Consider the following 26,858-nt stretch of genomic DNA (forward strand, 5'->3'; position numbering starts at 1 on the left):
TCTTGTTGCACCGTAAGCGTCCATGCCTCCGCTCCATATTGCAGTACAGACTCGACTGTTGCGACAAAAAGCCGCCTTTTCAGGTCATCTCTCAGCCCCGACTTCCATACTTTCCTCATACCGTGCAAGGCATTCCATGCGAGGGCTCGTCTAATCTTGATGTCCTGTTCAGTCGAGGCAATCCAGGAGCCAAGATACTTGAAGTCTTTATTACTTCAAGCACCGCACCATCTTAGGTAGCAATGGTGGTGTCATCAATATTATATGACATCAGCTTCATATTTTTGGCATTAAGCTGAAGACCAATCTTCTTGCATTCGCCCTCCACAGCCAGAAGTAGATCCCTCGCCTTCTTCGCTGTGTCTGATATCAGAGCAATGTCGTCGGCGAAGTCAAGATCTGTGATCATTACGAGTTGTACACGGCGGCTCCGACAGGGCACCGACGTAAACCCAAGCTCCTCCTCCCTGCCACTGATGGCAAACCTCAGTGCATGGTCAAGGACCCCAATAAACAGAAAGGGTGCCAACATATCTCCTTGGAGTACCCCAGCCAGAATCTCAAAGTACTCTGTTTCTTCATCAGGCGAGCAGACCTTAAGGCCCTGTCACACCTTGACGATTTAGCCAGCATATGCCGATTTATGAAAAATTTGTCTAAAACGCTGGCACACGTCGAATACGTTATGGGTAAGTTTTGAATACGTTAAGAGCACGCTGAAAAACACTGCCATACGCCGTAGTACGCTGGCTTTCATCGCTGTACTTTGTGGTTGCCCTCAAATTTTTGCATGCTTGAAATTTTACTACGTATGCTGGCGTATGGCACACACGTTCCGCTACGCTGGCCATAAGTTGGAGGCACGTTATGCGATCGTTGACATACGTCGACACACGTTACTTGTAAGTTACTCACAAGTCGAAACACGTCGAGGTAATGATTGGCGTACCCGAAACTTATTTATAACCTATGAGTAACGTGTTGTAGGCACATTACACGATCGTTGACACACGTCGAGGCACGTTATGCGATCGTTGACACACGTCGATACACGTGACTTGTAAGTTACTCATATGTCGAAACATGTCGAGGTAATTCTAGGCGTACCCAAAACTTATTTCTAACCTATGAGTAACGTGCTTTGAACCTATGTGTAACGTACCTCCAACGCATATTGACGTATGTAGATGTATTTGATTTACGTCTTCCGGACGACCACATAACTTAATGAACGTGTTTCTAATTTACAGCTACCATATAATGGCATATTGGCAGCGTTTAAAAAAAACAAAAAAACCAACAACTTCCGATATTTCGTCACGTGCCGTGACGTCACGTCCGATTGCCTCTTCAGTTTGCTCGTCTTATTCTTAGTTGCTCCTCTGTGAATATTTTCTGTTTGAGGATATTGTCACGTCGACGTCGAAACTTAAAAACAAATGTCCGGATATATTTTAAAATTCGTGATAGACTAAAAAAAACAACAACAACAACAACTTCAGATATTTTGTCACGTGCCTTCACGGAGCCAAGGAGAAAAAAAGAAAATGCCTTGACGGAGAAAATAACTTTTGGGTATGCTAAACATTACTTCGACGTGTTTCGACTTATGAGTAACTTACAATTAAGGTGTGTCGACGTGTGTCAACGATCGCATATCGTGCCTACAACTTATTCCCAGCGTAGTGGAACGTGTGAGCCATACGGCGAGTACGTCATAAAATTTTCAACATGCTTGAAATTTCACGACGTATTCGACTTAATACGACGTATGACAGCATACGTCATCGTTTTTCAGCGTGCTCTTCACGTAAACCAAACTTACCCATAACGTATTTGACTTGTGCCAGTGTTTCAGACACATTTTTCATCGGTCGGCATATGCTGGCTAAATCGTCAAGGTGTGATTGCGATGTTGACACTTCCAATTCTCAGGCGGTTATGATTTGAATCGGCGAGCGGCAGCTTTGTAACAGGCTACGCCACGTGATCGTCGGTGGTATGTGCAGCGCGCTATGCATATGTTAGACTATCGTTGGGCATAGGTTGTGAACGCTGACAACACGCTCAGCATTCGTTGGTATAAGTTATTCATATGTGATTAAAACGTTCAGTATACGTTATGCATACGTCCAACTCATTATAAATACGTCCAAAACTTTAAAAAAAAATCAAAATTTCAGCGTACGCCAACGTTTTACATACATTTTTATATGTTGCCATTGCTGGCTAAAACGTCAAGGTTTGACAGGGCCTTTAGCACTCGTCTTGGAGTAGGTGGCACTGATTGCTTTAACCACTTTCTCAGGGATGCCGTGGGCATGGAGGACCTCAAAAAGCTTCCCATGATGAACACTATTGAAAGCCTTCTTGAGGTCGATGAAAGTGATCACTGCTGTAAGGCTCTGATCTCTCACTCCCCCGAGTAGTTTCCTAAGTGCCAGGATCTGCCCCACAGTTGTGCGTTCTGGACGGAAGCCATTCTGAGAGTCCCTTCACAGGGGATCTAAGACGGGTCTGATACGGCTCAGAATCATTCGATTATATGCCTTTGCCACCACCGAGCTCTGGCAAATCCCACGGTAGTTGTCGGTCTTGGACAGATCTCCCATCTTCGGTAACGGGACAATGTTCAGGATAGACCACTGCTCTGGAAACTCCCCTTCCTCGTACATATGGTTGATGAACACTAAGATAATTTCATCCAAAGGGACATACTTCAACACTTCTGGTACCACCCCATCCTCACCTTTGCTCTTGCTGTACTTTATGGATGCTTTAACCTTCTTGTACTCATCCATAGTAAAGGGGCCATCGGGTATGGGGAGGGCGCAGAAGATGGGAGCTCTTGGTACGTTATCCACCAAAAGTTGAGGAGGGTTACCTCGCAAATTTTTAAAATGTGAGTACCAGGTACCAACTCTCTTCTCCGCACTTTCACCTTGAATCTTTGTGGACTGGGATGACTTTCGACTGAAGATATCATTTATGAGCTGCCAGCTCAATCCATACCTTTGGTTTTCGTGCGCTTCTTCCACCTCAACTATTTTCTGAGTCAGTTTATCCTGCTCCAAAATTGCATACATCCTATACAGCTCCTCCTTTCTCCTTGTGTACTCCTCTCTACTCTGGCCATCTTCACCCTTGTCAACAATGTATGCTTCATACCTGGCCTTCATCTCCTTCCTGGCCATAGTGACCTGAGGATCTAAACTCTGCTCCTTCCTCCGTACCTTCGGGATTTGCATGAGGCAGGCATCGGCTGCCTGTTGGTTTGCTTCGACAAAATGCTGGTAACGTTCTGAAGCCCCCTCATCTTCCCCCTGCCGCATGTGGAATCTATTTCGTATCTCCACCACATAACGCTCCTGCAGTTGATGGTCAGCTGCCAGCTCACCCCATACGTACTTCATCCCCTTCACCACATCCCGCCTCGTCGATCTGAGACTTAGTCTTACTGTCACGGCCACCACCCTATGATCCGACCCCAGAGAGGAAAAAGTCCCATTTGCTTTACTGTTGCTGATGCTTTTATGCCACTTCTTACGCATCAGGATGTAGTCAATTTGATGTGTGGTCTCCAGGTGACATCCAGGTCCATAATTTCCCTCTTCTCTTCTGAAACAGCATGTTAGTGGCCAATAGCTGATATTCCTCCATCACATCCAGCAACCGCCTCCCATTATCATTTGTCTGCTGGGTGAATAGAACGTAATCCGGGCCAAGGCGTGCATTAAGGTCACCAAGTATAGCCAGGAAGTGATGTCGAGGGACAGCTTAAATCGTCTGCCGGAGGTTATTATAAAACTCAGTTTTGTCGGTGCTGTCTGTGTATTCGCATGGTGCATTTATGACAATAACTGTAAATGCAGGGTTTCCCTGGAAGGAAGCCTTAACCATCTGGTCTGAAATGTGATCCACTCCAATTAGGGCCTTCTGGGCTACCTTGCCAATGACGATCCCCACCCCTCCTATTGCTGCTTGCACTGTATTCCTCCATGCTGATGCTGTGTACAGTTCATACCCAAGACCAGCGCTGTAGCGGTTCACATCATCTCTCCATTCCATCTTATGCACCTGCCTGTGTTCCTGAACCACACATATCTCCACACTCTGCTTTTTCATATTCCAAGCCAGTTCTTCAGTCTTCAACCGAGAGTCCTCATCTGTGATCTTCGGTGCCGTGAGAGTCTGGATGTTGAAAGTGGCTATCTTGAGGAACTGTTTACACTTCAATATTGCCACGGGCTTCTTGCATCTGTCAGCCATACCCTTCCCAAGTGGGTTTAAGGGTACGCCATCATCATGTCCGACTGGCGAACGTGCACGAATCCCCGCAGTATCCGAGCTCCTGCGGACTCCCGCCGCTGGAAGTATAGGATTTGGTAGGTCGTTTGAATTCTTGGTTCCATTCAAAGCTAAAAACGAGCGAGGGTCGCGACGCCTCTCGCTGAAACCAGGAGCCGAAGCCACCTAGCCCTTATGGATGCAAGCCTGGGTATCTTCCCCATAGGGAGCCTGGCTGGTCAGACAGAAAAAAAGTCTGACCTCCCCAAAAAGACATGACCAGAAGTGTGTCACAATGGCTGATTTAGTCAATTTTTGTAGAAATCGCATTAATTTCTTCAAAAATCTTCTTCTCCAGACCCACCAGTCAGAATACTTCCAACTTTGGGCTACAACATTAGGACAGCAACCTGATGTGATCGGCTTGGCCTCCACCATTTCACATGACCAGAAGTGTGTCAAAATGACGGTTCTGCAAATTCCTTCCAAAATCTGCTTCTGATCCAGCAGTCAGAATGCTCACAAATTTCGGTGACAACATTTGGGCAGAGACAAAGATAAGCTACAGGTCCAGTTGTCCGATTTGTCTCAAAGTTTTCTTCTCTTCCCTTCAAAGGAGGACTCTTTTCAGGATCGTCACCGAGTCCTGGACATCTTCCAACTGTAGTTTTTCTGGAGTAATATTCCGAGGGTTGATTTTAAAGATCTCTTGAGGTTCTTCTTCATCATTCCTTTTCTGCAATTATCACTGGAACAATTTTGGTTCTTTTCAGCTTCCAAGATCTTTTGACTTCATTTTTGAGATATTTGTAGTTGGTCATCATGCTCATTTCTCCGTTGTCTATCCCAAAATTGCTGATGTGTATGTGTGTAACGTTGAACGGTGTGATCTTTGTTCAAATGGTGCCGACATTTAGATTTCCAGGACAATTTTACATCAGAACTTTGTGTGAATATTTGTTTTGTTTGTGTGTGCTGTCTCAACTCACCACGAGTGTTTATTTATGAATCACACAACTCGGCATGATTTGATTTTGTATTATGATTTGTCATGTTGCATTATGATTTTGATTGAAGAAAGTGACGGAGAAATACTGGAATGGCAATATGACCATCAGGTACACGATTTTGTCATGTTGCAATTACATTATGATTTTGATTTCTAATGTGGGTTTTTCACTCTTCAGAACATTCTCGTTTGGCATTGCGAGATGTACCACAAGCAGAGAAGCCGATTCTGAAGAAGCAGAAATTGGTAAGATATGAGATTTTTTTTGGCCATTTGTAAGTGAAAAATAATAAATAATAAATTACAAATCGGATGAGGCGATGCTAACTCTGTACAGGAATTTAGTGAGGCCTCATCTCCAAAATTGTGTTCAGTTCTGGTCATCACATCCAAGGGAGGACATAGTTGCCAGAGACAGTGCCCAGCATCGAGCAACTCGATTTCTCCCAGGCAGAGCTCGACTCGGTTATGAAGATCGACTGAAGGAGACAGGACTTTTTACATGAGAAGGGAGGTTACAGTGAGTGAATCTGACAGACAGGTTTCAGATAATGAAATGTTGATACAAAATAAGTGGAGAATGATTTTCCAGCATAATGGACACTGATAGGACAAGGGGGCATAATTTTTTGAGTTCAGGAAGAGGAGTTGGTATGAAGGTGTTCACTCAATGGGTGGTGATTGCAAGAGTAGTGACAGTCGAGTCAGTGGGTTGTTTTCTTATTTTGTTGGATCGGTATGTGAAAGTAGTGGGGAAGAAAGAGTACTGAGATGTTGGCATGATTGCGCAGGCTTGACAGGCTTAATGGCATCATGCTGCATTGAACTTCCTTGTTTTGCCATTGTATGCCAAACGAACATGTTTTTAAGGCCAATCACGTTCATGATCATTCTCCTCGACAGGTTCGTGTCGATAATTTCACGTTAATGATGCCATTCCGCTGCTTGATTCAAACTTAAAATTACTTCACTGCATGTCTTTGTCTTTGTTCCAGATATCTTGACATTGTGATGTGAAAACCAAACAAACTGGATGGAATGATATTCTGTTTTCTGTGCTTGGAGATACAAGGAATGATGGTTTAAACTGAATTGTACTAATAATGGAGTTTCCGAAATGTTTGTTGGTGTGTGTGTGTGTGTGTTGTTTATTTGAAGCATGGATCATTTATGATTGTTTTTACTGTTCCTTATTAGGGCAACAACTGGAATAAAGAAAAATTGAGAAGTCCCTGCTGCCTGCCCAAGTTGTTCTCTGTGAAGATGCCGAATCAGGACAAAGGTTGGGTGATACTAAATATCATTTAAGAAATTGATTCTATTTCTTTGAATGTTTTGAGAATTATTAAAAATTATTTTGAGGAAGATCCTCCTTGTAATTATGTTTCCCTTTGCAGATAATGACACCCAATGTGACACAGTTGCACACTTCAAAGACGGACCAGTGGCAGCTCGATCCCTGTCAAAAGACGTTGAAAAGATGACAAACCAATCAACCAACTGTATGGTGAATTCCATTGCTGTGAATTGCCCCAGACTTGTGGTGCGTCCACACAAAGTTTGCCAAACAATTCACAGCTGGCAACCGCTGCCTTGTGCTTCTTCCTGTCCACCTACATTGTCGAGAACAATTGCATCTCAGGTGGTGAGAGTAATTAGCTTCACTCGCCAGATGACCGGAGGAGAAAGACTGGTCTTCACGCAACAAATAAAATTTTGCAGCATCATGGTCATGAACAGCTTGGATTCAGGTATTGATCTCACCTGTATTTTTGAAAAGCGTTTTGAAACTTTCACTCAGCTTAGCAACTCCTATCTTCCTTTTACTATCTGTGCTATTTTGTCCAAGGTTATTTGTCTGCCTGTTATCCTTGCTGTCTGTTTGTTGACCCTCTGTCCCTTGTGGTTCTTCTATTCCTGCATTGACTAAAAAATATAAAATGTTCTTCCTGTGCAACAAGATCGACTACACTTTCTAGGGAATTATTTACGCTCATAAATGAAAGATGTTTCAAATGTCAGCTTGCTATATAACTTACAAATCACATATCCTTGTGTAATGAAGCAGTGCAATGTCATGCATTTGTTGTTGGTGAAATTGCAAACTGGCAAATAGGTAATATCGGACCATACATCACAAGTTTGTACCTTAAATAAGAAGGGAACAATCAGATGTTGTGAATAATTTTGCAGGAAAGTCTTCATATGTGGACATTAAAGTTACGGAGATTGTCAGCTCATCATACCGCATCCCCAGTGAAGATTCTGTCGAGATGCTTCAGCTGATGATGGCACCCAAGGTTGATGACCAGAAACAGCTTTTTAAATCAGGTGAGGAGGAAGCTACACTACAAATGTCAGCATAGCACTTAACAGTTATCATTAAACATCTTCACAATACAGACATAGCAATGTCGTACGTGGTACCATACCGACCCCTATCGTGTGGAACAGTGCAGTACCTCAACACACATCACAATCACACAACTCGGCATGATTCGATTTTGTATTAAGCTTTGTCATGTTGTATTACATAATGATTTTGAATTCTAAGTTGAGTTTTTCACTCTTCAGAGCATTCTCTTTTGGCATTTCAAAATGTACCACGAGCAGAGAAGTCGACTCTGAAAAAGCAGAAATTGGTAAGATATGAGATTTTTTTTTTGTCATTTGCAAGTGAAAAATATCAAATTCGTTACCACTTTTCCACTTCTTTATACGTAATAAACTCTTTACCACTTTGCAGGTAATTATACGTCAACCAAAAATACGCAAGCACCCTCAACTCGTACATGATTTGAAGAAAGTGACGGAGAAATACTGGAATGGCAATATAACCATCAGGTACACGAAGATGTTGACTGTGCATACATATTTTGAATGTTGGTAATAATCACAGCAAGTGGATGGTGTGTCTAATGCATTGTCACATGTCTGTCCTCAGCGAACTGGAGAACACTGATGAAGTTTTCATTGACATGATGTTCCAGGAAGGGATTGTAAACGTGAGTCGAATGGCTGTCCAATTGTGTTCTCACAAGGATATGATTAACATATGGCATCAATAATTTATGACGTAACCTCGAGTGCTAATGTTAATACGATGTAACCTCGAGTGCCTTATTTTAGCATTGCGTGTTTGATTTATTATCACAATACCTGGCATACTCGGCACATTATATTTTATCAACAGGTCCCCCTACCTTTGCGCTTCATGTATAAATTATGCTGAAATTCTGAAGACATTGACTCGGCTAAAATTTTCGGAAAGTCGGTATTCGAGCAGGAATTCTTACAATTCACTGGTAATCGGTGGTAAAAATTCTGATGAAATCTCGATAACGAGGGGAACAGAAACTCAGATTTACTTTTCACCATAATATAATCACAAGTCAGTGAAAGCACCTGTCATCATGCTTCTCAAGGTGCTGTGGTCAGGAAAACGGCACTTGTGGAAATTGGTTGTGAATTCTGAAAGTTTTGCTGTAATTTTATCCGGCGTGAACATCAGTGTCTCGTGTGGGTGATGCTTTGGTCATCGTGCTCACCGAGCCTTGAATATGAGAGGACCTTTCATTTTTTGTGCGAGGGTGGATTGATTGTAAGTAGGAGTTCTGTTTTCAGGAAATCGTGACATGAGCCTTCTCTGGAATGTGTTTATTTTAATATTGAGGTTGTACTACAATTCAATTTCATCTTGTTTACTTTATGTTGACGTATCGTGACAATGTAACCCTGAAATTTTGGTGTACATTATTTCAATCCGAAATTTCAAACATCCCAGTACACTTGGTTTCTCGCAGGATAGCTCAGAGCTATGCACACTCACCTTGAAGCGTTTAGTCTGGGTTTGAATCTCGACCCAGCTATAAACTCTCATCGTTGCATTTTGTAGGCAGGGTGATTCATCAATGTGTGTGCCATCCATTGGAAGGATGTTAAACTGGGCTTCCTGTCTGCCAGCATTAGTTCATGGAGGGTAAAGATTCCACGGTATTATTCGCAAAGTGTAGGGGAGCTATTGCCGGCACCCTGAACAAACTACTAATCACTGTCACCTTCAGTTGAGTATCCTGTGTCGGAGTGGTGACCCATCTCTCCCACCTCTCTTTCTCTCCCCCCTCTTTCTCTCCCCCCTCCTTCTCTCCCCCCTCTTTCTCTCCCCCCTCTTTCTCTCTTCGTACTTCCTCAATATTCCCATCAGTGAAACGATGGGTGGTATTTGCAAGTTCAAAATATGTATCATTTCAATTGATTAAATATTAGTGTGCATCTTCTCCCCCTTTTTTCAAAAAGTTTCGACAATCATCTTGTCCCTTGGTTTATTTTGTTGCACTACCTGAGGGTTAACTCAAGCACAAATTTCAACAAAATTGAAACAAATTTAGGGGGACCACCAAGGCTTCAAAATTCTGGAAAATTTGAAGAAAAAGAAAAAAAATCAAATGAAGCAAACCATTGCACAATCTTTTAATTTTTTTTTTAATTAATCAACACATCTCAGCCCCGACATATGTCCAGTGGGATGCTGTGAGCTCAGCTGTCGAAGTTATTTGCATTCATTCACTCATTCTGAGATTTTCTCTTGTGGAGATAAGGTATCTCTTTCCTCGTATTTCAATGGACAAAGCGCTGAAATTCTTGAAATTATCTTGACTACCAAATGTTGCAACACCATCAGTCTTCATTGATTTTAAGAATTCTCTATCTTCAGGATTCTTTATCATACTTTCTGTGCCAACCTGGTCAATGGTTCAACATCAAAATCTGGGAAAATCTGGAACTTGGAATAATGAAAATTTCAAACCCACAGTAGTTCCAATAAACATCCAAATCAGCTAAAACTTCACAGATTTGATTTTTATTCATAATGGAATGTTTGTAAGGTCCAGGGACAGGGAGTTTTCAAACCAAGGGGGAAAATGATGCATCCTATTAAATATCCTTACATTTTGAAAAAGGGAAATTTTGTCTTTTCTTGGATTGTCGTAACTTGCGAGTAATGTCATTCTTTGTATCAGTAACTTCCGAGACATTCACATGCTGTAATTGCATTGTTAATGGACACATCAAAAGCTCCTCAGGTATTATGTTATAACCATGTTATCAAATCCAAATCGTTTTGGATACTTGTGGAATCACTGTGGAGTTTGGTGAAAGGGGAAGGTGTGTGGTCATCTTACATGCTTGTGCAACACTTGTTTCTGCAGAATTGGTTCTCGGTCGATGGGTTCCCTCCACCTCGTGTTCGCCTCTGTTTCACCCTCTCAAAATACATCTATGGAAAAGGTCTGTTTGTTTTTTAAACTTTTTTGTGTTTGAGGAGAATTGCATGATGGATGTTGTTTCTCAAGTCTTTGCCAAAGCAAACATGAGTGCAAGGAAAGGTGAAAGTAAACTTGATTCATCACAACGATTGTGTGAACACCGAGAAGTAAAATGAAAATCCCAGATTTATCCATGAGTCCACATTGGAGTGCTTGATCTGTGAACAAGGAAGTTCAAGCGATTTGTGATCTGATTCTTGATAACAATTTAGATATCTTCACAGTAATGGAATAATGGCTCAGGACGATTTTTCACGACAACAACTTCATCGCTGATATCAACACAACTGTGCCAAACTACCGAGTTTTACTTGAACTTCGTCAATCCACATGATTGTGGTATCTGTGTCATCCATCATTCATGGAACCCAGAAGCAAGAGCCCCATGTGCAATCGGAATGTGCGGGCTATTATTAAGTTCCGCGGGGTGGGCCAGATTACCTGTGGCGTGTGCCCATTGGCCGACGTGACCTGTTAGGTGCTAATCAATGGCCTGTTCTGATTGGCGGGGTAAGCTGATGAAATTCCACCGTGGCCGGTCCGTTTAACTTGAGTGTGCCCAATATCCATCTATATGGTTATGTCTCTGGCACATCCCGTGTCCTTGTGCTTACCTGAAAATCACACTCGTGAGCCATGCTGATTAGCTGTAAAGTCATAGATAAAGACCAGTTGAGGACAACAGCAGAAGGTCCAATAATGTAGAGAATGGGGGAAGGGTGGAGCCTAGATACAGACACTTGTGCAGAAGGGCTAGATTTTTCCAAACATATGGTCGACACATTTCATTAATTACAGGAATACCATCATTCCTTATCTGACATGTAGTGTGAAATAATTATTCTAAACTATGCCCCATTTCACCCCCAGGCCAGATCCAAAACAATACATACAGACAATGGGTGCCTTTTCTTATAAGTACAATAATTTTCACAAGGCAATTGACATTATCACAGGATGTACTTTTTTTGATCGAATTGATAGTTTATTTAAAAAAAAGTACTAAGAAAGGCACACAACCATGGATATACTTGATAACTTAGAGGATTTTTTTTCAGAATTGGTGTCATTTCCAAACCTCAATACCCCCTCCCCCCTCCAGCAGAAATCAGTGGTTAAAGCACTTGCACTATGCCATGTATGCAGGTGAAAATTGCAAGATGTTTCATGTCTCCCCACCTTCATGAGGGTGGGAGGGGGTTTATTTCATGACCTGACTCTGGGTAACCCAAGCACGTATGCATATTTGAGGGAAATTGGGCATCTGCTTTCGATTTTATAAGGTTCAGACATACATACATACATACATACATACATTCATATAGTGGACAAAAAATAGAAACACATGGTTAATGAGAGACATTAAGTATATTGAAAGTGACCGCTTCCACATAGTGTGGCCCATTTGTTAATTAAGTGAATAATATCCTAGCATACTTCGGTTCATGAAGAAAAATGCTGCACAGGCCTAATTGCCTATAATCATGGTTGCAACAGGAGACCTCAGTGACTTTGAAAGAGGGATGATTGTTTGTCAGGGGCTTCAGTGACAAAGACAGATCAACTTCCGGTTCTGGGTTTGGAGCGTCGGCAGGTCTCCTTCATGGCTCTCTGCTGACGATCTCAAAGTTAAGTTTCCGGTCATTATCTGTCCCGTTTTAACTGATTATTTTCTCACCTACATGTTACTATGTGTTCCTAGTTTGGGTTTGTTTCAAAAATCGTACTATTTTGTGAGTTTTCGTCGACCTTGTCTTACCGGGTGCTTGAGGCCTACCCATTCCTCCTCTTGGTGTACGATCGTGTTTCTTTGTATTGTCTCCCCATTACCTTCAATTTCTATCTTCCCCACTTTCCCAACGTCCCCCATCCCTCCCAACTAAACACTCTATTTCTTGTCTTAAATCCCCCCTCCCCCCCAAAAAAACTACCTTTCTCCTTGCACACTCACGAATCTCGATCCTTATTCTTCTTCTTCTCTTCCTCTTCTTCTTCCTCCTGCTGGCACACCATCTTTATTCTCCTGAGCTGACCCTCGCTCGCCATTACCTTCACAATTTTTTCCTACAACCATCCATTCCTGAATCTTACCTGTTCTTCAAAAATACATAAAAAAAATCTTCCATGTATCCTTTCGATCTCTACACCTCCTGTAACCACATGTCTCTCTCTCGACTCTTCCTGGTACTTTTCATCGACCCAGCAGTTTCACACTGCGTTTACCGTTCCAAATTCACCACACACTTCCACGATTTTACTTCAACCTTCCCTTTTCCGAATGTAACGCAATCCTTATTTAAAATAAATAATTTCACTTTTGACTACACACCTCCCATAGCCAAGTGCTTCTCCCGTAACCACGTGATCTGTTTACACCCCCTGCGTTTACCGATCCAATTTCACCTTTCACCTCACGATTTTTTCTGCAACACTTCCATGACCTAATCTGATGAAAACTCTCTGAAACAATAATAATAATAATGAAAACAAGTCTGAAGACGACGATGTTTCACGAGTGGTATTTGACGATGTAGATTGTTTCAGAAGTCAAGGATGAGACGATGTGATAACGTTTGACGAAGTTATAAAAATGATCAAGAAGATGTGGTACGAGTGACAGGTTATTAGCTGCAAAATGTCGAAAACCCGGTTTCGTTCAACAACTTTCAAAATTTGACCTTTGCATAACCTTTAAAGGTCACAAAACAATGTTGTGGACATTAAAATAAGGAAGCAGGATACGTACTATAGCTTACTGGAGTTAGTTCGTCGAAGAAGGTCGAAAACCCAGTTCGATTCCCACAACTTTGAAAATTTGACCTTTGTGAACTTTAAAGGTCAAAGGTCAAGAATTATGACCTTTGGTGCAAAACTTCCTCTGGAACATTCCAGGAACAATATAACATCATATAGGCTATATGGCATTTCACACTCTTCGGATTATCCATACTTTGATGAAATGAGCGTAAAAACAAACTTGAAGGGGGCGCCACGGGCAAGGTGTTCGAGATAGAGCAAAATGGTTTCAAGACTTTAGGTGGGGAATGACCTCAAGATTATGCATTAAAAATATTGTCATCCGAGCTCTCAAAGTTTGGGCGGTCGTATGATTTTTATGTCAAAATTCGAAATTTTCGAAGTTCATAAACTTGTGACCTTGACCTTGGGATGAAAATTAAAAATTGAGCTCCGTGGAGCTATGCAGGTGCCATTGGGCTAACAAAATACCGAAACCCCTGCCAGATTCGACAAATCCCTCAGAGAAGATGGACTTTTATGTCAAAATTCGCAATTTTCTAAGTTCATGACCTTGTGACCTTGACCTTGGGATGAAAATGAAAAGTCGAGCTCCGTGCGGCTATTCAGGTGCCATTGGGCGAACCAAATACCGAAACCCCTGTCAGATTCAACAAACCCCCTGGGAGAAGATGCAAATTGAAATCGGCTACCTCCTAAAAACACATGTTTTTTGGGCGTGGCTCCGCCCATAATGGGCGCAGCACGCCAATTCTCAGGAAAACACAACTTGATCATGATATAAACCTCCCACCAAAATTTTATCAGATCGGATCAAAACCCACGGAGCTATGCTCGGGACAGACAGACAGACAGACAGACAGACAGACAGACAGACAGACAGACCCACACAAATAACGAATCTAGTGGTGACTTATTTTTTTGTGAAAACATTTTTTCGTGAACCAATAATAAAAACGATCTCTTATCATGCTTCATCTTCCTCTTTCACACGTGTGGTACTCTTTACTGCATCATAATGCACTACTCTTCTACTATTTAAACAGACTGCTCTCAATTTGACCTTTCCTTCAGACCGTGCCTAAAAAATCCAAGTTTTACAGCATTTCTTCTCTCCATTCTCTGAATTCGCCTTTATTGCATCCATCAAGAAATATGTTTAATCGCATCTCTGACCTAAAACTTTCAAAAAAACCCCAGTTTGCAATGAATGTTCACTTTCCATCAACCATTCTTTTTTTCCTTTTTCAGTGCCAACTCACCCCTCTCACCCCTCCCTCTCAAAGCAACCATCACACTCTTCTCCTTCCAAGCCTCCCTCCCACCTGTCTCAAAAACTCCCCCTCACCTTTCTCCCTCAACTCTCTCCACTCACCCTTCTCCCACCATTCACCACACTCACTCAACCTTCTCAAAGTTTCCCCCACCCTCTCATCCACAAAGCTGCTTCCTTCCACTGCCCTCTGACCTCCATCTCTTCACTCCACCTCTTCAAATCCTCAACCGCCTTCTTCCCCCTCTCTTGTCCCCTCTCGCCCCCAGCACCACAGAGCCTTTTCTCCTCCTCATCTGGCCCCCTTCCCTGGCTATTCTGCAATCCCCCACACTCTTTCAGCAACCCTCCTTGCCTCTCCCCATCGTCCCTAGTCATACCCTCCCCCTCCACTCCCACACCCTGCACCCAAAGCCTCCTCCCCTCCCTCTTCAGTAACAGTGTGGACCTCAAATATCTGGGGCCTTCGCTCAAACCTTTCAGATCTTTCCATACAGGTTGCCACTGACAAACCAGACATAATCTGCCGAACAGAAACTTTCCTCCCCCAAGACGTGTCTGACTCCCAAGTATCTCTCCCTGGTGACTCCCTCCTCCGGTATGACAGACCTGAGCCTCGTCCTCGTAGAGGAGTTGCTGTCTTCATCAAAGACTCTATTCCTCACTCTCCCTGCACTGCTCTCACTCCCCACACCCCCAGGAATACCTCTGGCTACAGCTTTCCCTCCACTCCCACTTCCTGTCTATATGTGTACTGTGCCGTCTACCAAACACTGATGACTCCATTTACACCTCACTATCCGAACACATGGACCAACTTCTACCTTTTCATCCAAACTCTCTCTTCTTCATATGTGGTGACTGCAATTGTCATCATGCCAGATGGCGAGGTGTGGGTACCTCTCTCACCTGTCATGGCACTTCAGCAAAAGCTTTCTGTGACTCATTGGGACTGACTCAATCGGTCAACTTCCCGACCTGGATCTCAACCAATGGTACTCCGTCTCTTCTGGATCTGATTTTGAGAAATTTCCCTGACAATATCTGCTGTTCTTTCACCGCTCCAATCGGTTCTTCTGACCACGTCCTTGTCAAAGTGGACATCTCTCTGGCTATTATCAGAGAACCACCTCACCGCCGTCGAGTCTGGCATTTCACTCAAGCCGACTGGCAAGTCTCCAAGCAGCCATCAAACTTATAGACTGGTCTCCGATCGCTACTTTCTCCAACATCAACTTATCCTGGGGATTCTTTCAAAGAAACTTACTCTCCCTCATGCACAGATTTATCCCCTCTAGTCTTCAGTTGTCCTACCCTTCCTCCCGCCCTTGGTTCACTGAAGCTTGTGGCATGGCAGTTGTCCTGAAACAACTTACCTTTGCCTCATGGAAAGGAAACACAACTGAGGGTAATCTCAGTTCCTTCCATAAAGCTCGGAACAAGTGTGTATCTATCCTCAGGGGAGCCAGAAAACAACATCTTTCCATGCTCAAGTCCGGACTATCAAACCTCTCTCCCTCCTCAACATCCTGGTGGCGTCTAATCAAATCTGATTCTGGTGTATGTTCCCCCTCCATCCCGTCCCTTACCTAAAATGGCCGCACTGCTGATACCGCACCTGAAAAGGCTGAATGACGAAACTCGGTGTTTGCAGCTAAATATTGTGTCCAAATCCCATCTCTTTCTCGATCCAACTTACCCAGTCGCACCCAACTGTCCCTGGACTCTGTGTCCTTTCCTCCTGACAAGGTGGAGAGCTTGCTGTCAAACCTCAACTCAGAGTCTGCTTCCGGTCCAGACGGCATCAGCCCACGTGTCCTAAAAATCTGCTCTTCTGCTCTTGTTCACCCTCTCTCTGTTCTATTTACCCTCTCATTTGCCCAAGATCATATGCCATCTGCTTGGAAATCTGCACGCAATACTGCCCTGCTCACCTAACTCTCTTCCTATGGTATCCAAGGCCATCTCCACTCATGGCTCGCAGACTTCCTCTCCTGTTGCAGTCAACGTGTGGCCCTAAATGGAGTTCTTTCATCCCCTCTTCCTGTCCAGGCTGGAGTTCCTCAAGGTAGCGTTCTGGGCCCTGTTCTTTTTCTGGTTTTCATCAATCCGACTCTCCGACTCTCTGGAAAATCCTCTTTATCTCTTTGCTGATGACTCCACCCTCTGCCGTACCATCTGTCATCCCTCAGACTGGCATGCAGCAGCTTCTTCGCTCACTGCAGATCTGGGTAAAATCACAAGCTGGTCCAACACGTGGAACATGTCTTTCAATCCAGACAAATCTCACACTCTCACTATGTCTCTCCGAAAGGACCGTTTTGAACCCCCCCCCCCATCCACTTTCTCAACATTCCTCTGGAAGAAGTCCTTTCTTTCAAGCTTCTGAGTCTCACTATCTGCCATGACCTTTCCTGCGAGATCCGCATTTCAAACCTCGCCTCCAAAGCCAGTCGCCGACAGGGAATCCTCCGTTGTGCAAAGTCCTTCCTCAGCCCACCTGAGCTCCTGACCACCTACAAAGCTTTCATGCGCAGCCTGATGGAGCACTGCTCTCCCCTCTGGGCTGGTGCTCCTGCCTCCCACCTTTCTCGGCTTCATGCAGTGGAAACCAAGGCATTTCGGATCATTGGCATCTCCCGCGATGAGGCTGAGTCTTTGGGCCTCTCATGCTTTCGCTGCAGGGTGGTCGGTGGACTTCCTGTCTAATACCGTCTCCTCTCCAGCCTCGCCCCCCTGCTCTCTGTGATTTGTTCCCACCACATTTGCGCAGGGCGCTCAAGGTCTGCCAACAACCCCTTCTGGTAAAACTACCAAAATCACGAATCACTGCTCACCTTCACTTTCATTCCTCTTTTTTCCCACCTTTGGAATAAGCTCCCTCACTCTATTCAATCCCATTCTTCCCTCCAGGCCATCAAAACAGCTGTTCACCACCACCTCTTATCATCGCCCATCCAAATCCTCGATCTTTTCTACCCCCGATAATCCACCCATGCCCACCCATCCTTCAAATTCCCTGCTTTCCTTCCTGAAAGCCCCTGTAATGTCCATCTTGTATTCCCCATGTTCCCTGCCCCATCCCTCTCCCTTCTACAGATCTAATGTCTCTGTTCCCCACTGTTTTGTCCTTCCCACTCCCGCCCCTCTTGTCTCATGTCCCCCTTGCTGTGCATTGTGTGTTAGCTCTCATACGAGCCTCGACAAGGTATACAAAAAATGTTTATTTTTTTTTTTTTTTGTATACCTTGGTCGAGGCTCGTATGAGAGCTAACACACAACTCACAGCAAGGAGGCATGAGACAAGAGGGGCGGGAGTGGAAGGGACAAAACATTGGGGAACAGACACAGGTGAACTGTGGAAGGGAGAGGGATGGGGATGGGACGGGGAACATGGCGAGGAGAAGATGGACATTACAGGGACTTTCAGGAAGGAAAGCAGGAGAATTGAAGGAAGTGGGCTTGGGTGGATTATCGGGGGTAGAAAAGATCGAGGATTTGGATGGGGAAGATAAGAGGTGGTGGTGAACAGCTGTTTTGAAAGCCTGGAGGGAAGAATGGGAAAGAATAGAGTGAGGAAGTTTATTCCAAAGGTGGGAAAAAAGAGGAATGAAAGAGTGAAGATGAGCAGTGATTCGTGATTTTGGAAGTTTTACCAGAAGGGGGTTGTTGGCGGACCTTGAGCGCCCTGTGGAAATGTGGTTGGGACAAATCGCAGAGAGAGCAGGGGGGCAAGGCTGGAGAGGAGTCGGTAGAAGACAGAAAGACCACCGACCAACCTGCGGTGATTGAGTGAGAGGCCCAAAGACTCAGCTTCATTGCGGGAGATGCCAATGATCTTAAAAGCCCTGGTTTCGACAGCGTGAAGTCGAGAAAGGTGGGAGGCAGGAGCACCAGCCCAGAGGGGAGAGCAGTACTCCATCAGGCTACGGACAAAAGCTTTGTAAGTAGTCAGGAGCTCAAGAGGGCCGAGGAAGGACTTTGCACGACGGAGGATTCCCAGTCGGCGACTGGCTTTTGAGGCAAGGTTGGAAATGTGACTTTCCCAGGAAAGGTCATGGCAGATAGTGAGACCCAGAAGCTTGAAAGAAAAGACTTCTTCCAGAGGATTGTTGAGAAAGTGGATGGGGGTTTTGTAAACGGTCCTTTCGAAGAGACATAGTGAGAGTGTGAGATTTGTGTGGATTGAAAGACATGTTCCACGTGTTGGACCAGTTTGTGATTTTATCCAGATCTGCAGTGAGCGAAGAAGCTGCTGCTTGCCGGTCTGAGGGATGACAGATGGTACGGCAGAGGGTGGAGTCATCGGCAAAGAGAAATAGAGGATTTTCCAGAGAGTCCGAGAGATCATTGATGAAAACCAGAAAAAGAACAGGGCCCAGAACGCTACCTTGAGGAACTCCAGCCTGCACAGGAAGAGGGGATGAAAGAACTCCATTTAGGGCCACACGTTGACTGCGACAGGAGAGGAAGTCTATGAGCCATGAGTGGAGATGGCCTTGAATACCATGGGAAGAGAGTTTGGTGAGTAGGGCAGGGTGCCAGACTGTGTCAAAAGCACGTGATATGTCCAGGGATACGGCTCGGATTTCCTGTCTGGCATTGAGGACCTCCATCCATTGATGGGAGAGCAGTAGCAGCATATCCAGGGTAGAGTGACCTGGTCTGAAACCAAATTGATGATTGGAAATCAAGCCATTGGAGAAGAGGAAGGATTTCATGTCTGAAGCGATGATGGATTCCATAACCTTGCTGATGATTGGGAGAAGGCTGATTGGTCTGTAGTTACAGGGATCTGTTTTTGCACCTTTTTATGCAGGGCAGTGATGTTAGCAGATTTCCAAGCAGATGGCAGATGACCTTGGGAAAATGAGAGGGTGAATAGAACAGAGAGAGGGTGAGCAAGAGCAGAAGAGCAGGCTTTGAGGACACGTGGGCTGATGCCGTCTGGACCGGTTGCAGAATCTGACTCGAGGTTTGAAAGCAAGCTCTCCACCTTGTCAGGAGAAAAGGATACAGAGTCCAGGGACAGTTGGGTGCGACTGGGTAAAGTGGGTAGAGATAGTGATGGGTTTGAGACACAAGATTTAGCTGCAAGCACCGAGTTTAGACATTCAGCTTTATCACGTGTGGAATCAGCAGTGCGGCCATTTGAGGTAAGGGAGGGGATGGAGGGGGAACATACACCAGAAACAGATTTGATTAAACGCCACCAGGATTTTGAGGAGGGAGAGAGGTTTGAGAGTTCAGACTTGAGATGAGAAAGATGTTGTTTTCTGGCTCTCCTGAGGGTAGATACACACTTGTTCCGAGCTTTGTGGAAAGAACTGAGATTGCCCTCAGTTGGGTTTGCTTTCCATGAGGCAAAGGCAAGTTGTTTCAGGACAACTGCCTCGCCACAAGCTTCAGTAAACCAAGGGCGGGAGGAAGGGTAAGACAACTGAACACGAGAGGGGATAAATCTGTGCATGAGGGAGAGCAAGTTTCTTTGAAAGAATTCCCAGGATGAGTTGATGTTTGAGAAAGTAGTGATAGGAGACCAGTCTGTAAGTTTGATGGCTGCTCGGAGACCCTGCCAGTCGGCTTGAGTGAAATGCCAGACTCGACGGCGGTGAGGTGGTTCTCTGATAACAGCCAGAGAGATGTCCACTTTAACAAGGACGTGGTCAGAAGAACCAATTGGAGCGAAGGAAGAGCAGCAGATATTGTCAGGGAAATTTGTCAAAATCAGATCCAGAAGAGATGGAGTACCATTGGTTGAGATCCGGGTCGGGAAGTTGACCGATTGAGTCAGTCCCAATGAGTCACAGAAAGCTTTTGCTGATGTCCCATGGCAGGTGAGAGAGGTCCCCACACCTAGCCAACTGGCGTGATGACAATTGAAGTCGCCACATAAGAGGAAGAGAGAGTTTGGATGAGAAGATAGAAGATGGTCCATGTTTTCGGAGAGTGAGGTGTAGATGGAGTCATCACTGTTCGGTGGACGGTACAGTACACATATAAACATGAGGTGGGAGTGGAGGGGAAGCCGAAGCCAGAGGTATTCCTGGGGGTGTGGGGGAGTGAGAGTAGTGCAGGGAGAGTGAGGAATAGAGTCTTTGATGAAGAGAGCAACACCTCCACCAGGACGAGGCTCAGGTCTGTCATACCGTAAGAGGGAGTAACCAGGGAGAGATACTTGGGAGTCAGACACGTCTTGGGAGAGGAAAGTTTCTGTTCGGCAGATAATGTCTGGTTTGTCAGTGGCAACCTGCATGGAAAGATCTGAAAGGTTTGAGCGAAGGCCCCGGATATTTGAGGTCCACACTTTTAATGAAGAGGTAGGGGAGGAGGCTTTGGGTGCAGGAGGTGGAGGGGCGGGGGAGGGTAGGACGAGGGACGAGGGGGAGGTAAGGAGGGTTGCTGAAGGAGTGTGGGGTATTGCAGAATAGCGAGGGGAGGGGGCCGAATGAGGAGGAGAAAAGGCTCTGTGGTGCTGGGAGAGAGGGGGGACAAGAGACAAGGAAGATGGCAGTTGAGGATTTGAGGAGGTGGAGTGAAGAGATGGAGGTGAGAGGGCAGTGGAGGGAGGCAGGTTGGTGGATGAGAGGGGGGCAACTTAGAGAAGGAAGAGTGAGGGGGATGAAAGGTGGGAGAAAGGTGAGGGGGAATTTTTGAAAGAGGTGAGAGGGAGGCTTGGAGGGAGAAGAGTGGGATGGTTGCTTTGAGAGTGAGAGTGAGGGGTGAGGGGGGTGAGTTGGCACTGAAGTTGGAAAAAAAGAATGGTTGATGGAAAGCGAGCATCCATTGCAAACTGTGGTTTTTAAAAGTTTTAGGTCAGAGATGCGATTTAACACAATTCTTGATGGATGCAATGAAGGCGAATTCAGAGCATGGAGAGAAGAAGCACTGTAATAGTTGGATTTTTTAGGCAAGGAATGAAGGAGAGGTCGAAATGAGAGCAGTCTGTTAAAATAGCAGAAGAGAAGTGCATTGTGAAACAGTAAAGAGTACCACATGTGTGAGAGAGGAAGATGAAGCATTATAAGATCGTTTTTGTTGTTAATATTAATGTATGAGAGAATTCAACAGATTAGGTCATGGAAGTGTAAAAAAAAAAAAAGAAATCGAGGAAGACGAGGAGGAAGTTAAGAGGAAGAAGAAGTAGCAGAATCGGGAGAAGGTGAGCGTGTTGTTGTTGTTGTTGTTGTTGGGTATTTTTTTATTTTTTTATTTTTATTTTTTTTTTTGAGATAAGAAAGAGATTAGTTGGGAGAATGGGGGATGTTTGGAAAGTGGGGAGGATGAAAATTGAAGGTAATGGGGAGGATAGAAGTTAAAGGTAATGGGGAGAAAAAACAAACAAACAAACAAAAAAAAACGATCGAACACCGAGTGGAACCGGTAGGCCTCAAGCCTAGGACTAGGCCTCAAACACCAAGGAAGAACGTCGACATAAATACTCACAAAATAGCACGATTTTTGAAACAAAACCGAACTAGGAACACACAGTAACATGTAGGTGAGAAAATTAAACAGTTAAAACGGGACAAATAACAACCGGAACTTAACTTTGAGAACGTCAGCAGGGAGCCCCGAAGGAGACCTCTTGCCGCTCAAAACCGGAACCGGAAGTCAAATTCCCTGCTTTCCTTCCTGAAAGCCCCTGTAATGTCCATCTTGTATTCCCCATGTTCCCTGCCCCATCCCTCTCCCTTCTACAGATCTAATGTCTCTGTTCCCCACTGTTTTGTCCTTCCCACTCCCGCCCCTCTTGTCTCATGTCCCCCTTGCTGTGCATTGTGTGTTAGCTCTCATACGAGCCTCGACAAGGTATACAAAAAATGTTTTACGATCAACGGTTTTGAAGGTGATGTCAGCATGGAACTCCAAGGGAAAGATATCATCATCAAAGGGCAACAGTGGGCAGAAGAGCTTACTCCTGAATCGTGATATCTGTGCATTAATTTGAAGTACAAGGCAAAGCAGACTAGGAACTGCAGATCAATTGACTGTAAATTTCAACCTGGGCACAAGCAGACAGTTTGAAAAATGGTCCGCCGAGAACTCCACAGAGCGGGACGCAATAGTTGGGTTGCAGTGCACAAACCGCTCATCAAACCTGGCAATGAACGCTTGTGATTCCAGTGGTCTACCGAGCACAGCAATGGACTACTAAGCAGTGAAGAAATGTGATATAGTCAGATGAATCATGCTTCACCATGCTCTCAACAAATGGATGAGTGCACATGTGGCACCAACCGAAGCAACTCTACAACCCTGAGTGCTTTGTTCCAACAGTGAAGGGTTCTGGTGGTTCTGTAATGTTGTGGGGTGCATTTTCCTGGCATGCATTTGTCCACTACCTGTATATACGTACATACATTCATTCATACATACATACATACATGCATGCATGCATACATACAATTGGTGTATTTTTTTGTTTGATTCAGAGCCTGTTACGTAATATCTGTCGTGGGAAATCCATTTTCTCCTGTAATATTTTGGGGGTACACCACATGGTGTATCATTTGGAATGATATCTCTCTCTCTCTCTCTTTCTCTCTCTCTCTCTCTCTCTCTCTCTCTCTCTCTCTCTCTCTCTCTCTCTCTCTCTCTCTCTCTCTCTCTCTCTCTCTGTGTGTGTGTGTGTGTGTGTGTGTGTGTGTGTGTGTGTGTGTGTGTGTGTGTGTGTGTGTGTAGAAACGCCCTCAACAGCTGATGTGGATTTCTGTTGGCCTGGTCAGATTAACAATGCTGGTCATCACTGTGTTGAATTGAACTGCTGTATTCTACCATTTAAACATTGTTGAATTGACATTGTTTTTGCTTTCCAGAACCAAGTGTTGAGATATTTGTACCCAACAAAGAAGATTACTTCATAAATCTGTTCCTGATTGAGAGGTATGTTCAAGCGGGTATTTGAGTGTTTGTTTGTTTATTGTTTGTTTTGTATTATCCATAGCAAACTGCTCTGGCATACTTAGCATGGTTTTAGGAACAATGTGTCATATAATTGTATTCAATGGCCGGGCAGGATGTCCTAGACTCTAGAGGCACGCGTACTCACATTGAAGCTGTCTAGCATGGGTTTGAATCCTGAATCAACGATACAGTAAATTGTCATCCCAGTGTTTCACATGCAGGGTGATTCATCAATTTGTGTGCCGTCCCCTGAATGGACGTTAAACGGGAATCCCATCTGCCAGAATTTGGTGGTGGATGTTAAAGATCCCATGGTGTCCTTCGCAAAGAGAAGGCGAGCTATCTCCGGCACTCTGGCCAAATTCCAAATTCCTCCCCGAACCAGCTGTTTTCTTCAATTAAATTATTGCCTTGCACTGCATCCTTTGTTCGAAGGCTTTCAGTATGGACTACTGTGATTAACAATGCTGACATGGTTTGTTCAACTTTGTGGTAATCCTCATCCTCTGTCACAGAGTGTCGGTGCCACTGAAGCAGCTTCCTGAGCAAGGGTTATAATATGTGGTGTTCCATTGCCTTTGCAGCAGAAGTTTGAGCAGGAATTTGTAATTTGGCCATTGTGCCACTGATGGCTTGTCTACTCTTCATGAAGGACAGCAGGGGATCGTTAACGTGCACCAACTCATGTCGGGAGATGGGACGCCAAGTTTAACATGCATCAAAAGGATGGCACACACAATGATGATTCACCCCATCTGGCACTCAGGTCTTCGAAGACTGAAATCTGGATCGGTGGCTCTACTTTCATTTATTCATGACCATAAATGCATAGATTACAGTAGTCAAACACCTGAGTGCCACATGGACACTATCCTAATTTGGAGGTGCTGTGTCGGCATAACTTGTGTGCATGTTGTCAGTGTCATGTCACATCTAGGGTCAGTGTGCTCCTTTCGCTTAATTATTTCTCACACATAAGACCCATCACTTCGCTGATGCGTAACAATCTTGCGTAAATGGCTCATTTAGTTCTCAAGTTCAAGCATGACAAGCAGACAAAAGGATTCCTGGGAGATCTCGCTCCGGGCTGGGATAACCAGCGTCGCAAATTCGCTTTTGTAGTTTTTCCACGTGTGCCCATGTACCCATACACAAACAAACTTTCCTTCATTTTTTGTACACCTCTTCTTCCCAATTCCATATCCAGGAGATGCATGACATCATCGCCGGGTGCCGAAGGAAGGCAGTACTCAGTTTTTACTCCGTTTGTTTTCTTTCTTGTTTGTTTGTCCGGGCGATATTGCAGCCATCCTTTGAGCAAGGAAGCTGAAATTTGGGGACAAAAGTGAAGATGTTCTTGGGCAAAACACTTTTTAAAATTTTTGATTCATCAATTAATTAATTACTTCTTTATTATCGAATTATTAATTATTATTCATTTTCCGATTAATTACTTAATTTTCAAAAAGTTATCGATTCTGATGAAAGAGTGGTGGTTTTGGTATACTATTAGCCAATTGATTAAGAAATTAATTATTTTACGATTATTATTTATTTATTTTAATTATGCAGTAAATCAATTATTGTACACCACTCCTTCCCAATTCCGTCTCCATGTGTTGCACGCCGAGTAAGTATCATTTGTACACATTCACCTCAGAAGTACACTGCTTCCTCCCAATTCTGTCTCGATGCACTGCACGGCGGCAATGCTGGGCACCGAAGGTGCCCCGGCAATGTCGCACACTGGAGGATTTGTTATTCATTTATTTGGCATGGGGGCAGTGTACTTTACATGTACCTTCACTTGTTTCTCTTTTTTTTTTGCACGGCAAACCTTCCTGGGAGTTCCCTGTATCCACCATCATTGTCTTCATTGAAATTTGTTTCTCCTTTCTCAAGTTATGGCACGACAAACAAGCAGACAGACACGGCTCTTTCTATAATATAGCTTCCTGACTGCAAACCGACTAACTGGTGTTCATCACGGCAGAGACAATGTTTGATTTGTGTATACAGTATAAACAGTACATGTATAGTGTTACGGTTGTGGAAATTCGCAATACACCATAAAGTGTCCTCAGGTGAGATATATCAATAAGTTCATGTGTAGTTAGCCCACACCCGTTGTTTAGAGGGAATATGTGTGATTCATTTGGGCTGCAACGCTTTAGTGTGGGCCACCATTGCCACAAACCTCCACGCAAACAACAACCGCCACCAACTACGCCACAACGCCCACCACGCTCACACCACCCCCACAACAATCACCACCATCTTCGCCACTTCACCCGCTTACGAACGCCATCCTCCGCGGACCATAGCAAGACGGTTTCCGCACCACGGAAACCGTCCGAAAAGGATTGGCAGAACAAAACCACTTGTGAAGCCTGTGGGGTTTTTTCTCGCCATTTTTGGTGTGAAGTCTTTTTTTGTGAAATCTTGGTGTGAAGGGGAGGGGTGGGGCAGCTCGCTCCCGATTGGTAGACGCGCGGTGTGACGCGGACGGGAGTGAGGAACGCCCCTTTTTGGTAGGCTCCCAGAAGGGGGGTGGAGCCCGAAATGGGGCGGAGCAAAGGGTGGAGCCCCGCTCCATAAAGGACGGACACGGGCGTGGCGCGCCCTCTTCTCTTCTCCTCTCTTCTTCGCTCCTTGGTGAATGCGTTCCTTCCTCTTGGATATCTCTTTGGTCCTCCCGTATGCTCTCTCCTCGTGACGGTTGATCCGCAAACCAACTCGCGTTCCCTTCCTCCTCGTTCGTTCCCGCGCTCGTGGCCCGGCGAGGCCTATTGGTGGGAGACGTGGACGGAGGGCGCCGCAGGTGGCCTGAGGTGTACCTGTGAGAGTGGACACGGAAAGTGCCGGAGACGGTTCACCGGCCGCAACAAGGGAGGTTCTTCTTTTCTTTGGGCTTTTGTATGTGTGTTTGTGGTGCCAGTCCGCCAAGTAAAACTGATTAAGTGCTTGTGCATTGCTTTAGTCGGTCGTATTACTTTTGCTTCTATTTGCCTGTACATACGTGCATGATTGTTGCTGACTGGAAATACGTGCTTCCGTGTGTCGCGCATTAAATGTGCTTGTCCAATTGTTCCCCCGTTTTGCTTCGTCCTTTCCTTTGTTGAATCTCCATCTTGCATCACGTAAGGGATTTATAGTGGGTTTAAAACACCCGGTACCTAATCTGAACCGTTAAGGTCGACGATAACCCCGCTCGGTTATCCCTGTAGCATGGAACGAGCCGCTTAAGCGATTCGTGTACGGAGTCGACCTGTGGCGTGGTACAACCCCTCAGTAGGTT

The 26,858-nt window shown here is 44.7% G+C and overlaps 1 protein-coding gene and 1 pseudogene across 1 annotated transcript in view; both read left to right on the forward strand.

Annotated features, from left to right (window-relative positions):
• The window catches only part of LOC147010447 (uncharacterized), a 188,325-nt pseudogene that overhangs the window by 144,981 nt on the left and 16,486 nt on the right, over positions 1 to 26,858 (forward strand).
• The window catches only part of LOC147010450 (uncharacterized), a 71,818-nt gene that overhangs the window by 35,671 nt on the left and 9,289 nt on the right, over positions 1 to 26,858 (forward strand). The window contains exons 8-16 of the mRNA XM_085860310.1: positions 5,475 to 5,542; positions 6,494 to 6,578; positions 6,694 to 7,047; positions 7,490 to 7,627; positions 7,871 to 7,938; positions 8,043 to 8,140; positions 8,241 to 8,301; positions 10,507 to 10,585; positions 23,473 to 23,539. Of these exons, the coding sequence (XP_085716436.1) occupies positions 5,475 to 5,542; positions 6,494 to 6,578; positions 6,694 to 7,047; positions 7,490 to 7,627; positions 7,871 to 7,938; positions 8,043 to 8,140; positions 8,241 to 8,301; positions 10,507 to 10,585; positions 23,473 to 23,539 (1,018 nt within the window). The remainder of the gene's footprint in view (positions 1 to 5,474; positions 5,543 to 6,493; positions 6,579 to 6,693; positions 7,048 to 7,489; positions 7,628 to 7,870; positions 7,939 to 8,042; positions 8,141 to 8,240; positions 8,302 to 10,506; positions 10,586 to 23,472; positions 23,540 to 26,858) is intronic.

This window comes from Eptatretus burgeri, chromosome 16, assembly GCF_056783735.1.
Source record: "Eptatretus burgeri isolate ZD-2024b chromosome 16, Ebu_testis_v1, whole genome shotgun sequence".
In the NCBI taxonomy this organism is placed as follows: domain Eukaryota; kingdom Metazoa; phylum Chordata; class Myxini; order Myxiniformes; family Myxinidae; genus Eptatretus; species Eptatretus burgeri.